Here is a 15,216-nt window from a genome sequence, read left to right as displayed (position 1 = left end):
TGTTAATTTTAGTTGTTGTGGTTCTCCGAACTCGGTAGTCTACAGTTCACAACCCTGCACTTCTGTAGTTCTGCTTTCAGGAGAAAGGTCAAAAAGTCTAGGTTATGTTTGACTACTGATCTAAGTGTACTAATAACTTACCATACATACTACAACAGTACAATAGTAAAAGTTCCGTTTCAGGCTTTCAGTAGTCCCGGGAGTTGGAGTTACGTTCGTATGGACAATTATAGAGTGACAGACACGGAAATATTTTGTAGTTTTCTCATTTTCATTTTTCCGAGATCAGAGATAAGACGATACCGTTCCCGCCAAAAGTAAACACGTCTGATAACATGCCATTATTATGAATTCCGTATCATCGCGGTATCAGGACTTGGACGACCGCGGTTACAACCTAATATTACGCTGAATTATAATTTATTATACAACATCACCGGTTGGCAGTCGTCACGCACGCGCGCGATTTTTCGTATCCAATTCCTCATAAAATAATCTCGGTCCCCTCCCGTGACGGCCGTATTAATTAATTTTTTTTTGCAATATTGCCAGGCCGAATACAGCCGACCTATCGCCGTATACAGCCTAACAATATTATAGCTGACCTGTCGTCTTCGTTGTCTAGGAGGCACCGTCCGATAAAACTATTACACAATAATATCCGCCGGTATATCGATTCGTCCGTCGTCTCGTTAGTTGTACATCAGCAGCTGCCAAGTATGCGTCAGCCGTCTCCTCCCGTTCCTCTCTGATCGTCCGTTGTGTTTTAGATTGTATTTTATTAATTTATTTTAGGTTTGCCGCCCGGTTTTCAGCTTTTTTTCCATTTTATTATTGTCCCCTATACCGTCTGTCAACCACTCTTGTCACCATGTACAATCTCAGCCGACTCGGACGTAACGTTTCGGAGAGCGTCCTGAGAACGGCGACCATGTCGTCTGCTCGTGGACTTCATGAGATGCCAGATCACCTCAAGGATGTGCCTACAGCCGAGAACCCACGGTTCTTTGACATGGTGGAATATTTCTTCCATCGAGCGTGTCAGGTGGCTGAGGATAAGCTCGTCGAGGACATCAAAGCCAAGATGTCCGTGGAAGATAAGAGGAAAAAAGTCAAGGGAATATTGTTGGGCATGCAGCCGTGCGATCACATACTGGAGACATCTTTCCCAGTTCGCAGGGATAGCGGTGACTACGAGATGATTACAGGTTACCGTGCACAACATAGTACACATAGAACACCATGTAAAGGAGGTTAGTAGTGGATATAAATATAAAATTATTTTAGTATAATATTTGAATTTTTTATGATAGGTATACCTGTCTAAAATTTTGAAAAATAAAAAATAGATATGTATTAAATACTGTATTTTTAGATGTAGCTGAAGTAATGCCTATCATTTAAACACAAAAATAGTATTTATATAATACAATAGTAGGTTCCTAGTGTTCCTACCTATAAATAATAACTATACAAATTAAAATTAAATATATGTTTTTCAAAACTCTTGAAATTCATTAGCAAGTCCTTAAAATAATTTTTAATAGATATTTTTTAAACTAATTATTATTAGGTACATAAAAAAAGTTAAAAATACATACCTAGGTAATAATTTAAACATTTCATATTATGCTTAAATAGTAACTACCTACTTATTGTTTAAACATTACCCATATTAAAAGATTATACAATAGACATTAAGGATTATTTTAAACATAAAACGTCTGAAACTAATAGGTAGTTGGTGTGATTATTGTGAGTGTATTATTTTTAAATACTAATACAGTATTTAAATTTTAAAACTAAAACCACTTAACAAATGCTAAAAATTAAATATGCAAGTTGCAAGGTCTTTAAGTGTCCATAATATAATGTGTTACTATTTTTTTTTCAGAGTATAATTATTAAGTTAAGGATGAGTCATCAAAAACATTAAAAGAGTAATTGTTAGATTTACCTTAGTCACTTATGTTAATAATTAATGAAACCTATCTAAATAAATGTTTTACTATAGTAAAATCTTGTTTTCTAACTTTTCCAATATATGTGAATATTTTACATGAATTGTTATAATTTTATAATTTTAATAATATCACATTTAAAATAAACATAAAAATATTAGATAGCTTAGATAGGTACTTCAATAAAATAATTTTACAAAAATTATATAATTTCACACTAGAAGATTATGATATTTAAATGATTTATTTTGCTTTAATCATGTTTATTTACCTATCATACAAAATTGAATATCTACACAAAAAATACGGTGTATTATCCTAATTAAAAACAGTACAAAATATACCTAAATTAATTAGTAATATTTTAGATTAGATAGGTACTCATAATAATAATTTGATGTTATATACTTATTTTGATAAATAAGATTCTTAAACATTGAGTCATTTTAATAACAAGTTGTCATTAATTTTTGTAATTATGATAAGATCTAGATAAGATTAAAATTAGAAATGCAATAACAAACATTTTAAAATTGTAATTGATATCCTCGTTAAAAATTAGTTATGTTTATTAAGATTACATAAATAACAATTATTAAATATATATTTTTTTTTTTATTACCTACTTTAAAGCCTCAACAACTAAGGTTATTAGCTTACATATTTAAATATTACTTATACATTAAGGTACAATTTACAATACATTTTACAATATTACAATTATTAAATATATAGAGCATTTAATGTTGGATAGTATTTAATTTATTGATTTCATGAATTTTTAATAAAAAAAATAAAAAAAAACCTCTCCAAAAAATTGCTTGTACTATATGTATTTATAAACTTTATTTCAGGCATTCGATTTTCATTGGATGTTTCCCGTGATGAAGTAAAAGCTTTAGCTGCTTTGATGACTTTCAAGTGTGCGTGTGTTGATGTACCATTTGGAGGTGCAAAAGCAGGCATTAAAATAAATCCAAAATTGTATTCAGAAAATGAATTAGAGCAAATTACTAGACGGTTCACGTTGGAATTGGCTAAAAAGGGATTTATTGGTTAGTATATAAACATATTTTAATTTTGATTAAGCCTTATTTTAAATGATCAAACAAAATTATTATTCAAATAAAAGTTTTACTCTCCATGACCTCAATTAGAAATTATGTCAAACCATAGCGTGAGAAATATGGTCGGAAACCCAATGGCATAAATAATAGGGTTAAGCTCAATTGATGATGATAATAGGGTCATTGAAAAATGTAGAGTTTTAATAGGAAATAAATTAGTTGTAAATTAAGTCTTCTAGCAGATCATTTATTTTATTTATTCATGCCTTATATAATATGGTATGTTAATACAAATTATTATAATATACATATTAATGACATATAATTCAATTCTATTTTACAAGAAATAAAAATGTATTATTTATAATATTAAACCTATTTTTATTAAAATCTCATAAATAATTTTTTTTCAGGACCTGGTGTTGATGTACCTGCACCAGATATGGGAACTGGTGAACGCGAAATGTCATGGATTGCTGATACATATGCCAAAACTATTGGTTATTATTTTTATAATAATTATATAACAATAAATGTTTTTGATTATTATGTTTTAATCATATATTTATGTACTATCAATTCACATTCACATTTAAAGTGTATAATGAGTTCAACTTTTTCTATTATATTTCTTGAATTGAAATGTCTGATAACCTTAACAAAAAAATCAAAAAAAAAAATTAAAACCTTCTATTAATTATTATAATAATGAAAATAATAAATATTATGTACTCATTTTATCTTTTTATTTAATAGGGCATTTGGACATTAATGCTCATGCTTGTGTAACTGGTAAACCAATTAATCAAGGTGGAATTCATGGTCGTGTATCAGCTACTGGTAGAGGTGTTTTCCACGGGTTAGAAAATTTCATTATGGAGGCCAATTATATGAGCTTGATTGGTACCACACCTGGTTGGGGTGGAAAAACATTTATTGTTCAAGTTAGCTTATATTATAATTATATTGTCTCTAATTTTATGATTTTTAATTAAAATTTTATCATTTAAGGGTTTCGGTAATGTTGGATTACATTCGATGCGTTACTTACATAGAGCAGGTGCTACATGCATTGGTGTAATTGAACATGATGGTTCTATTTACAACCCAGATGGAATTGATCCCAAAGTAATTACTTAAAAAATTTATAAAATTTAAATATATAAGCTTAACTATAGTTTATTATTTCAGGCATTAGAAGATTGGAGAATAGACAATGGTACTATTTTAGGATTCCCAGGTGCTCAGCCATACACTGGCGAAAACCTCATGTATGAACCTTGTGATATATTTGTACCAGCTGCCACTGAAAAAGTTATAACATCAGCTAATGCTCATAAGATTCAAGCAAAAGTAATTAAAACATTAAAAATAGTTGAATAAAATACGCATTTTAAATAAATTAATATTACAAAAACTATTTTTAGATTATTGGCGAAGCTGCTAATGGCCCAACAACCCCTGCTGCAGACAAAATTCTAATAGAACGAAATATTTTGATTGTGCCAGATTTATATATAAATGCTGGTGGTGTGACTGTATCATTCTTTGAATGGTTAAAGAATTTGAATCATGTTTCTTACGGTCGCTTGACGTTCAAATATGAGCGTGAATCAAATTACCATTTATTAGGTAAAACACCTTGTGCATATAGCTTAAATATCTAGTCATGGTATAACTTCAATTAACTTTTTGTAGAATCTGTGCAAGAGTCATTGGAACGTCGATTTGGTCGTGTGGGAGGAAGAATTCCTGTCACTCCTTCTGAATCTTTCCAAAAACGTATTTCCGGAGCATCTGAAAAAGATATAGTGCATTCTGGATTAGATTATACAATGGAACGTTCAGCTCGAGCTATTATGAAAACTGCTATGAAATATAACTTGGGTCTTGATCTTCGTACTGCTGCTTATATTAACTCAATCGAAAAAATTTTCACTACTTATAAAGAGGCTGGACAAACTTTCTAATTCTTTTGTTTCTACTGTTTAGGTGGAAGCTTAGGAATTTAGGTGTTGACAAAAGCCAAATTCATATTTTTAAAGACAATACAATTTTAATTATTAATACCAAAACGATGTACAACTTTTCATTTATAAAATTTATATGAACGTATAATTAAATTTTTCCTTGTTAACAAAATTCATCTTTAAAAAAAGACATACTGTTAAAAAGTTTCTTTATAGTACAAACTCAATATGGTTATTTTATAAAGTATACAAACATAAGTTTTCGTTTTTATGAATATAAAATCCCATATATTTCATAACATTGAATTTGTGCATAAAAAAAATTATTTTAGAGTATTGGTATTTTTTGATAATAATAATTAAACTTTGTATTATTACAAACACACCTATGATTGTAGTTGTGTTTAGTAGTCCTAAATGTAACAAAATTATCAATTTATGAATTTGGCTAGTCTGTTTTCTTTTTACAAAAACAACAACAATACCGTTTTATTATATTGACGTGCATCTTGAAGTTAATTAAAAATTCTTAACCATTTTTTCCTTTTTACTTTTAAGAAAAGAAGTATACGTGTGTTTATTCAGTATTTTATAATAAATTATCGAAAAATTTGATTTTTGTTCTTCAGATAAATGTAAAATCTAACTTATATAGAAATTAATTTTATTGAATTTACAAGTACAAATTGCAAATTCATGTTCATAATACATGATAACAATTTTAATACCTTAATGGTGTAATTGAGAACGTGAGTAAATTTATGTTATTCTCTATTCTATAAAGAATTTCAGCCATAACTTTTAATTTCCCAATTTTAACTATTGAAAATAGTGTAAATTAACATTCATCTCATACCCTATGAAATTGTAAAGAAATAATAAGTTTAAAATTGTTAATGTTATTTTGGAATTTTTTTATGTTCTTAGTTGACAGTTTTAAAACTAAGCGTATTAAAAAATTTTATTAGAAATTGTATAAAAATTATTATATTTGTAACCACCGCTTAATATGGAATCTATGATAATACATTCATGTTGTTAATATTGTATGGATTTTTATTTTAAAGTATAATTGTGATCAGTGGCGGCTCGAAGGGAGTATATTTGAATCACATGATTCACAAATATATTAATGGGTGGTTGGGTGGGTAGGTCTTATGGTTGGAAAAGGTAGATTGGACCATTTTTGCAGGTTGGTATTTAAATATTAAATTATAAATAATAAATATAATATGTGTACTCAGCAGATAATGTACAATAATAAGTAATAACTAATAACTATATTTTAGGGTGGGTGGTGTAAAAATATTAAACGTGATTCGAGGGAAAAAAGTTCAAGCCGCCACTAATTGTGATAGTACAATATTCTTAGCCTTAAAGCTTAATTTCTATTATTAATATTTGTTATTATTGTCAAGTATCAGTGGTATGTTAGCAATTAATTGTTTTAGTTGAGTTGTTAATTTGTTGAATCATTTAGTTTGTACTTATTCCATATTATGTGGGCAATTAAAAGACTAAACACGAAATACACGAAATTCCCTGTTAGAAATCTGTAGAGTTAATTATTACAGATAACAATCTAAAAGAAGAATAAAATGAGTAATTCAATTTTTGGTACTAGCGTTTGTTAGAGATCATTTATATAGTTATATGGTATGTTTGTATGGTTTGCTTTAGGTCTAAAAAATAATTCTATCCGGTACTGATTACTATTATTTACTACACATGTATGCTAAATATATTTTTTATTAAATTATTAATAATTAATAGTTTACAAACTAATTGTTATTATAAGAACAATTTTTATGGTAAAATCATTTATGATTAATCTGAATAATGTAGTTTATTTTTAGTTTTTTTTTTAAAAATTCGTTATATTTTTAAGTTATTTAATTTAAAAATTAATAACCTTTTTTCAAAATATTGTTTTTAGGAATTTCCTCACATGAGTATATTTCTATAATTATTTACCAAACATAATTTTCACGTTTTTTATCATGCGTTCAAGAAGCACTTTTTTGCTAGGTTAGGTGGGTTTAAACTGTGTTACGAAACTTTGTATGTTCGTAGTGTGTGGTTTAAAACGTACGCACATTGTATATATATCTATTTAAATTTTAAGTATTTAATAGATTGTGGTTTGCAATCCTGTTCATGGTTACCATATTGTTACCTGAACAGCAACACTGTCATTTCCACGGACTAAGATATATATCTTAGGGGCAGATATATATAATAAACTAGATTGCTAACTGGCCTATACAGCCTGTGTATTTAATTGAAGCCAACAATCCACCATTTTAATCGAGGCCGGAACACCATATCACTTATTATTTATATTGATAACAAATGTTTTTGTTTTCGATATTAGAAAAATAATTCTGTAAATCACAATTAAAATATTTCAAGAGGCCCAACATCTTAATATCGGCAAAAATGGCATACCATGAAAGGGAATATGATCAATATAAAGCGGCCCTATCCTAAATTTTCAAAATATGTCGGGCCAAGGCCCGACCTTAACATAGGGTTCGGCGCCACTGGTTATAATTAATAATTATATAAATCAATTCAATTAAATATACTTTTAAATATTTTTAGTTTTATATATAAATAAAGTTAAGTCAATTGCTGTATCCATTTCATTTAAAGGTGTTAAATCATCTAATTTAGTAAATATATTAACTTGGGATCTTCTTGTAAAAATTGACAATTATGGTTTCGAGTTAATCTACCAAGTTAGTTTTATACAAAATTATGTTTTAAACTTTTCTAATTTTTTTCATTACATAAGGGATATTTTACTTTAAATGTTTAATCTCATTTAAAAAAGTGAGTTGGCTCTTTCAACAAATTATACAAATGTTTAATATATTGTTGTTTAAAGAATTACTAAAATACAAATGTAATGTATATTTAATTATTATGATTATTAAACATTTTACAAATAATCTATTTCAAGTAGTATAATGGTGATAAATTGATAAGTATAATAATGTACCATATTTACACCTTGACCCGTGCGAGGGCCTAAATGTGTTGCTCTCCATTTGTCTTGCCAGTTTTGTACAGTTCTATAAGTAGGATTTAGTCTAGCATTTCTAACTAACTTTGTTTTTGGTATCATGTTAATAAAATTATATTTAATGTAATAGTAAAAGTAAATATTTTTAATGAAAACATAATATATGAACATATAATAAATAAAAGTAATAATATTAAAATATTAGTATATTTAATATTTATTTTCTTCTTCTACAATAGTAAAAGTTTATTGAATTTATTAGTTAATCTACTTTAATTATTCTGTGATTACTCGTGTTTGAATATAAAAATTAAAAACATTCTATTAAGAACATATTATTATATTCACTAACTTGCATTGGATGTATTTTCCCTTTGGAGCTGACGAACAAACATTCCACTAAGTGGCTATAAGAATTCTAATATATTACACACAGGTGAGTGTAATATATTAGATTTGAATTTAATATGCATTTATTATAGTTACTTATTATTCTATTCATTTAAAGGTAATCAAAAGATATATAATGTACAATATGTTAAATTCCAAAACATCAATCAATCTATAACAATTATTAAATAAAAACCTTATTAATATAATAATTTATTCATTACAATAATAATATAACAGTTATCCAAAATATAATAATAATATGACATAATTTAAATTTGGCGCTAAATATGTGAGACCAATGAGAAGGCCGTATTTCCCTATGGGTTTTCTTTGATGTGCGGAATGTTAATATGCGTTCCGGATATCATAAAGTGATAATGATTGATAATGCTTCTGGCCTCAGACACGATTTAAGTATATCTTAAATCGTGGCCTCAGATAAAATGGCGGAACTTTGATTCACGTCTTATCAATAGTTAGCAATCTAGTAGATTATATATATCTGTGATCTTAGGTCATTTCTTTCATTACACAGTTATCAGTTCATCACTTATCACTCAGGTGACCAGGTTAGGAACAATTTCAAACTAAGGTAATAATAGGTAACAAAAATATACCATATTATCAGCTATGTTCACTTGTTCACAGTATTTGAATATTTGATATTAAAATGTGTGTAAAATAAATATAATATTTTTATGATTTAAACCTGACAAAAATCACATTTCAGTCTATCAAAAAAATTAAAAATTGTTAGTTTGTGAGTACTTTATCATTAAGCTTAAAATTTATTTAAACAACTATATAGGTATCAATGTTTATGGTGACATTCATTGAACAAGGGATATTATTCTACATTCTACACACTTATAACATAAATATATAATACTAAAATATTGTTTTACGTGTCTACTTATACGAAGAAAATGATGAGACCCGTGCAAGTTGTTCGTCCTCATAATTTGGATGAATATTTATTGAATCTATTAAAAAGTATCTACAAAACTAGGAACCTTTCTGTGGAAGTAGGTAAACATTTTGCATTTTAATATAATGATTATTTTGTTTTTAGTTTTGTTTTAATGATGCATTGGTGAAAAGTAAATTAATTTTGATATGCAATATACCTTATTCATTATTTTGTATATTTTGGTTTCAAATAATAATAATACTAAAAAAAAACAGCCTTAAAACAGAAAAAATTATAAATAAGCTAACTGAATGACATAAAATATTTAAAATACTGTTAAATAAAATTATACAAATTTAGATTAATTAAGATTTATTGTCCATCATATTTGATGATCTAACTTTGTTTTTTATTGACCAATTAACTTATTGTATGACATTTAAATGAAAAATGAAATAATTAACATTCATATGAACATTTAAATATTATATGGAAATGATTTCAATGAAACACTAATTGTTTTTAGGAAGTGTCACAGTGGTTGACTTCGGCACCTTTAAATTCATATTTCCGAGTCAACACCTTGAAGATCACGCCTTTAGAAGTTATGGCATCTTTAAACGAACAAATTTCAAATGTAATGTATTTTTTTTTATTTCATTCCAATCATTTCTTCTCTTAATTCACATAAAAATAAATTACATCGATTTCTTATAAGTATTATTGATTTTTTATAAGACATAATTTATGCAATATGAATATTTAGTGACTAAATATTATTAATAAATAGTTTATACAATTTGTTGTTTCTTTTGGTAAAAATTTGTTTTGTATATTGTTATAGCTGATAAGACTTAAAAATAATGAAAAAAACCATCATTCAGTTAGAGTACATAACAATTTGAGCGATTGTATAGTAATTTCGCCAATGGATAAGTCATTATTAGACTTGAGTCCTAAAAAAGAAGAAGTTATTGTTGATATTGCTACCGGGCAATCTGCATTACGAGGCGCTCATATATTTGCACCTGGAATTATGGCAATGGCACCTGGTAAAATAAACCATAATATTTGTATGTTATTATGAATAGCATTGCATAAAACTATTAATTAATAAAAATAATTAATTGATTACAATTTTGATAATGGGCATTTAGAGGTAATGCAATCCTATCTATCTCTATAAACATATATCAATATGTTAACACAATTCTGTAATTGTGTACCTATTAATTATTCATACTCTCTTGAAGTACAAAGAAGAATTTAAAAACAATTATATTACACAATTTTGATTATTATTGATACTATTTCCATAACACTAATTACATGCATTTCTTAATATTTCATTTCTTAGAAGTACAAATTGGTTCATCCATATCAGTTTATGCAGACTTAGCTAAAGGGTGTAAACGAGGCTACCAAAAATATTACGATAACCCATTGAAAATGTTTGTTGGCAATGGTATTGCTAAAATGAATCGTCGACAGTTATTTAATGGTGATATGAATCCTAAGTATGATGAAATGGATAATGTGTTTTTTATGCATTTTATAAAATACTTGATTTTACATTTTAGAGGTATTGCGGTTGAAATGACTGACCCTACTACAGGTATCCCTTCATTCACATTGCCCAGTGAATATGGAATGTTACAGAATTTGCCTTCTGTTGTAACTGGACACGCACTTGATGTCAATGAAAACAATCTTAAAGTATTAGATATGTGTGCAGCACCTGGTAATAAGACCACACACATAGCAATTTTAATGAATAATAAAGTGAGTTGATGATATGGACAGTCTTTTGACATAACATTTTGAATTTTTAAAGTTCAGTAATATTAAAGACTGGAAAAAAACTTGTGCCGTTATCAGTAACACATTAAATATTTATTATTTTTTTTTTTACTTTTTTAGGGATCAATAGATGCAATAGATAAATCGAAAGTTAAATTAAACAAAGTTGAACTTCGATGCAAAAGTTTTGGAATACAAAATGTGAAGATTCATCATTTTGATTCATTGATTTGTGCAGACACGAACAATATAAATAACAGTGATGATAAACCACCGTTTAAAAGTGAATCATTTGATCGTGTGCTTTTGGATGCACCTTGCAGTAATCTTGGACAACGGCCATTACTTAATATTGAAGTAGATAAAAATGTATTAAAACGTTTTCCTGCCTTACAAAGAAAATTATTAATAAATGTAATTGGTTAACTTAATCACTATATTTAAAATATGAATTTATTCAATTTATTTTTTCAATTTTTAATGTATTAAGGCTGTAAATCTTGTTAAGCCTGGTGGTATTTTAGTCTACAGTACGTGTACAATAACGCTTGAAGAGAATGAACACAATATAGCTTGGGTTCTTGAAAAGTTCCCACAGATGGAACTAATTGCAATAAATTCTGAAATTGGCAGTCCAGGAATTACATCTCAAGTAGATTAAATAAAGACATTGTTTATTTTCCCTTTCTTAATTTGTAAATATTTTGTTGTAGGCAGGATTAAATGAAGATTTATGTGCACTTGTAAGGCGTTTTGGTCCTGAAAATGCTGAAGAAGATTCGATTGGATTTTTCATTTCTAAGTTTCAAAAAAAAAGTTCAATAAATTCATAGTTGTGTACAATAACAATAGTAATGATAATAATATGAAATTATTTCTAAATTGTTTTCAAGTTGTCTTCCTTTGTCATGATAGCATGTTTAACACTTCAGTCATAGTTCGATCAGCTATAGCATGTGTTTGAAATAAACAAGATTTTCAATACATACATATCGACTGAGAATAGCTACGTACCAACTCGTATCGAAGTCTAAGCCCGATACAGGTCGGTACGTATCCCTTGTATATTGAGCGTATAACTTCTTGAACACATGAGATTAAATCGATACGCATCGATCACTCCAATTTCTTCCTTGAAAATCTTGAAAGTGTATTCTATTTATAAATGTGTTTCTCATCTCTTCCTAGTTTCAAATATATGATGTATAAATTATAAGCAATCATTATAGATTTGTCGAGAGAAGAAAAAGTTTATCAGATTTATAGGAATATTATGAAAACAGTCGAGTTGGGTCTGCCACTTGAAATAGACGTACGTTGCGATCGGTAGCTCCTGTCACAGCAAGTCTCGTTAGCCTTAGAGTACAGCTGCATGGCTAAATAGACAGGCATGTCAGCAAGATAATCATAACACTAATAATACGCAATTTACTCCAGATGACGCCACGTTCCCACCTTTTTCAAATAAGTCATTATTACGATTACGTTATATTATATTTTATGCCATGAATTCATTTTTGATACCATGATTTACGTCACAGTATATGCGCCTTGTTATCATAGAACATTTAGCCATGGTGTACAGGTACGCATCTAGCCACACCCATCGACCAACCTCGGGCGATTACGTGCGTAAACCACACCCAGCGACCAACCAAAGGCGATCACGTGTGTCAACTACGCCCAGCGGTCAACCACGATAAACACCTTGCGCGCAGACGCATCTTACCACGCTCCGTGAGCTGAGCTGCCACAATCAGACCAACTTGGCAATCAGTTTCAGGACAGCAGTTCAACTGAAACAACGTGCCCAGATCAGGACAGTCTGTATTGGAACTTCAGGTCAAAGCAGATCAACAGTCACTCAGTGCTCGTGCCTTTGATACCCCATTCCAACATCAGCTTAAATTTAAACATGGATCAGACCTGCTAGAACCTGGCCTCACACATCGGACAGTTCATCTCGAGTCGGGTGGACGCCCTTTACTTCAAAGTTCAAGTCTTTAGAACCTTCCTCCTATGACAACTCGGAACCACCCCTGCTGGTCAACGCTAGTAATTGGAGTGCCAACCTCGGATTTCAGCTAAACAAGGCCAAGTCTACGCTGAAAGTGGCAGCCTTTAACACCAGGAAACTTATGGATAACAACATCTCTTGAGAATTTGGTCTACTTGGCCAAATCAATATCGTCTTCGAGTGGTCTATCTCAGCTTACCAAGAAGGGCAACAGCGACCGACGTCTCCACGGACATGATATTAATCCCGGGCCATTGAGATAGGGACGTGGTTATCGAATCAAGGGTGGCATCTACTCGCAGAAGAACTTGCACAATCAAGGTGCCAGGCAGCCAGCCCTCGCAGGAGACTGAAGCGGTCACCGCTATGGAAACAGACGACCCAGATCGGGGAAAAAACCAACGACGCGCCAGCCCCCTGCCATCGTAGCCGTCGGGTTTTTCCTATAAACGGCCAGCGAGCCTTATCAGAATACAGATACACAATAGTAACTGTGGCCTGACCAGGGAGGAAATCGGAACCAACGTCATCATGACGTCATCACCAACTGAGTTACCCAAAGGGGGGGGGGGAACTCTTGCAGCAGCGAAGCACATCGTTCCAAGCCAAGTGTCTCAAATTCGGCGACTCTGTTGGTGTAAGATGCTGCAACTCGGCGTTCTCGCGGAGGTCGATGTAGCCGCTACAACCAAGGAAGTCCTGGGAGCGGTTTGAGACCGTGACACGAAGATCCAGCAGCCAAGATCATCAGGGATGTCAACAGCAACTTTGGCATGAGAGGCACCTAATCCGAATATAACCACGGCGAAAATGCTCAAGAACCTAGCCGTGTCCATATCACAAGGGCTTAGATGTGGTGGATCACTTCGGACAAACTGTGCATCACAACTGTGGCTTCGGAAGCCAAAATGCCATTCGTCCAGTCCCCCTGTTGCGTCAAAGTCCTGGATTGTCTCCTGTAAATTGTCTTTTCAGACTATAGTACGGGAGGCGAAAAGTGAGCCGCGATCGACGCGCCATTTTACATGGTGTCAGTTAATGAAAAACGGCTACTTGGCGCGGATCGATCGCGGCTCACACTTCGCCTCGCGTACCATAGTGAAATGTACATATCGAGTAGGAGATTGGAGTTCAGCTCCACCATAATTCTAACGGCTTCGTATGTTGTGCAGTCTGGGCCTGAATTTCCCATGGCTAGCGATTTACTTCAGCTTTGGACAGTTAATTCTGCTGAAGACGGCTGTTTGGCATTGTTACAGGGCATTTGGACCTCTAAATGTCCGGGTTTCATTTCGAGTTCTGAGAGAAAAGGCCTTGAATTATTTTCTGGAAGCGCCTGGCTAGTCGAGTTATGGTGTCCCATGACCAGTTTGTATGGCTGACCCCAGTGGTCCTAGTCCACCCCGTGACAGAGCTTCTTCCTTCGCCTTCCTGAAAGCATAGACCAATTTCATTTTATCAGTCTTAGCGTGGTTACCCTCTACCGTGCCATGACGTTTTCTTTTCAGTTGATGTACCTTACAGAGTTGGTTAGCAGTTTTCCGGAGTGTGCTATGCTTAGGGGTCTACCAGTATACGGACTTCCCGAGATTCCCTTGATTTGCGGAGGGTGCGAGGCAGCCGCATTGTTCGAGGATAGTAGTGATGAGAGTTGACACGGGATTCTGCGTACATGCATTCCGTCGTGTGCTTGAACTTGTTCGTTACCAGAGCGGCCATAACAAGTATTATAAGGTCCACTTTTGGAGGTCTCGTTGCGGTTTTGCAGGTAATTGCATATTGCATGTAGAAGTGGTCAATCAGGCTTGAGTCGTCCAGAACTTGCCATCTCGTGGTTCTTTGAGCCAGTTTCGGAGAGGCCAGAGTTACGTCAATGATCGATCCCTTATGGAATTTGCTTTTGCTGCCGCTGTTGCATACGATAAGGCCAGTTGAATTCACAAGGTCTACTAGTACGTCGCCTCTTTTATTCAGTCTGAGTGTTTTGCTTTGATGTCCCTGCGACAAGGACTTCCCTTTTGTCACTTCTTATGCTGAATTCCAGCCTGTTTAGAAAATCCATGTACTCCT

General features: G+C 31.4%; 2 protein-coding genes and 1 long non-coding RNA gene across 4 annotated transcripts; 2 read left to right on the top strand and 1 right to left on the bottom strand.

Annotated features, from left to right (window-relative positions):
• The first annotated feature begins 476 nt into the window (after positions 1-476).
• Positions 477-6,550, top strand: Gdh (glutamate dehydrogenase, mitochondrial). Its single transcript, XM_089228719.1, has 8 exons — positions 477-1,253; positions 2,816-3,016; positions 3,442-3,528; positions 3,785-3,972; positions 4,040-4,156; positions 4,220-4,381; positions 4,456-4,660; positions 4,727-6,550. The coding sequence occupies exons 1-8, from the start codon at positions 872-874 to the stop codon at positions 4,996-4,998; spliced, it is 1,614 nt and encodes a 537-aa protein (XP_089084845.1). The 5' UTR covers positions 477-871; the 3' UTR covers positions 4,999-6,550.
• Positions 3,441-3,864, bottom strand: LOC149055466 (uncharacterized). The gene is made up of 2 exons (XR_016191943.1): positions 3,761-3,864; positions 3,441-3,682 (listed from the first exon to the last, which is right to left on the bottom strand). It is a non-coding gene; the product is annotated as an uncharacterized LOC149055466 (long non-coding RNA).
• A 2,540-nt stretch (positions 6,551-9,090) lies between the features above and the next one.
• LOC107173373 (tRNA (cytosine(72)-C(5))-methyltransferase NSUN6) lies at positions 9,091-12,011 on the top strand. 2 transcript variants are annotated; one of them, XM_015523886.2, is made up of 8 exons: positions 9,091-9,444; positions 9,856-9,966; positions 10,174-10,381; positions 10,687-10,846; positions 10,910-11,111; positions 11,250-11,543; positions 11,620-11,781; positions 11,843-12,011. In XM_015523886.2, the coding sequence occupies exons 1-8, from the start codon at positions 9,346-9,348 to the stop codon at positions 11,960-11,962; spliced, it is 1,356 nt and encodes a 451-aa protein (XP_015379372.1). In that variant the 5' UTR covers positions 9,091-9,345; the 3' UTR covers positions 11,963-12,011. The 2 variants fall into 2 exon arrangements, with proteins under 2 accessions (XP_015379372.1, XP_015379374.1); XM_015523888.2 differs by having other exon boundaries at positions 9,092-9,448.
• The last annotated feature ends 3,205 nt before the right edge of the window (positions 12,012-15,216 follow it).

This window comes from Diuraphis noxia, unplaced genomic scaffold (genome assembly GCF_037042655.1).
Source record: "Diuraphis noxia isolate RWA-SAM2 unplaced genomic scaffold, SU_Dnox_SAM2 contig0005, whole genome shotgun sequence".
Lineage (NCBI taxonomy): Eukaryota > Metazoa > Arthropoda > Insecta > Hemiptera > Aphididae > Diuraphis > Diuraphis noxia.
The sequence above is the reverse complement of the archived record's forward strand: the minus strand, read 5'-3'. Positions and strand labels throughout refer to the sequence as shown.

Coding starts and splice junctions, on each gene's coding strand:
- Gdh (XM_089228719.1), top strand. CDS start 872: ATGTACAATCTCAGCCGACTCGGACGTAACGTTTCGGAGAGCGTCCTG. Junction 3,017..3,441: donor GGCTAAAAAGGGATTTATTG/GTTAGTATATAA, acceptor ATTTTTTTTCAG/GACCTGGTGTTGATGTACCT. Junction 3,529..3,784: donor TACATATGCCAAAACTATTG/GTTATTATTTTT, acceptor TTTATTTAATAG/GGCATTTGGACATTAATGCT.
- LOC107173373 (XM_015523886.2), top strand. CDS start 9,346: ATGATGAGACCCGTGCAAGTTGTTCGTCCTCATAATTTGGATGAATAT. Junction 9,967..10,173: donor TAAACGAACAAATTTCAAAT/GTAATGTATTTT, acceptor ATATTGTTATAG/CTGATAAGACTTAAAAATAA. Junction 10,847..10,909: donor AATGGTGATATGAATCCTAA/GTATGATGAAAT, acceptor TTTACATTTTAG/AGGTATTGCGGTTGAAATGA.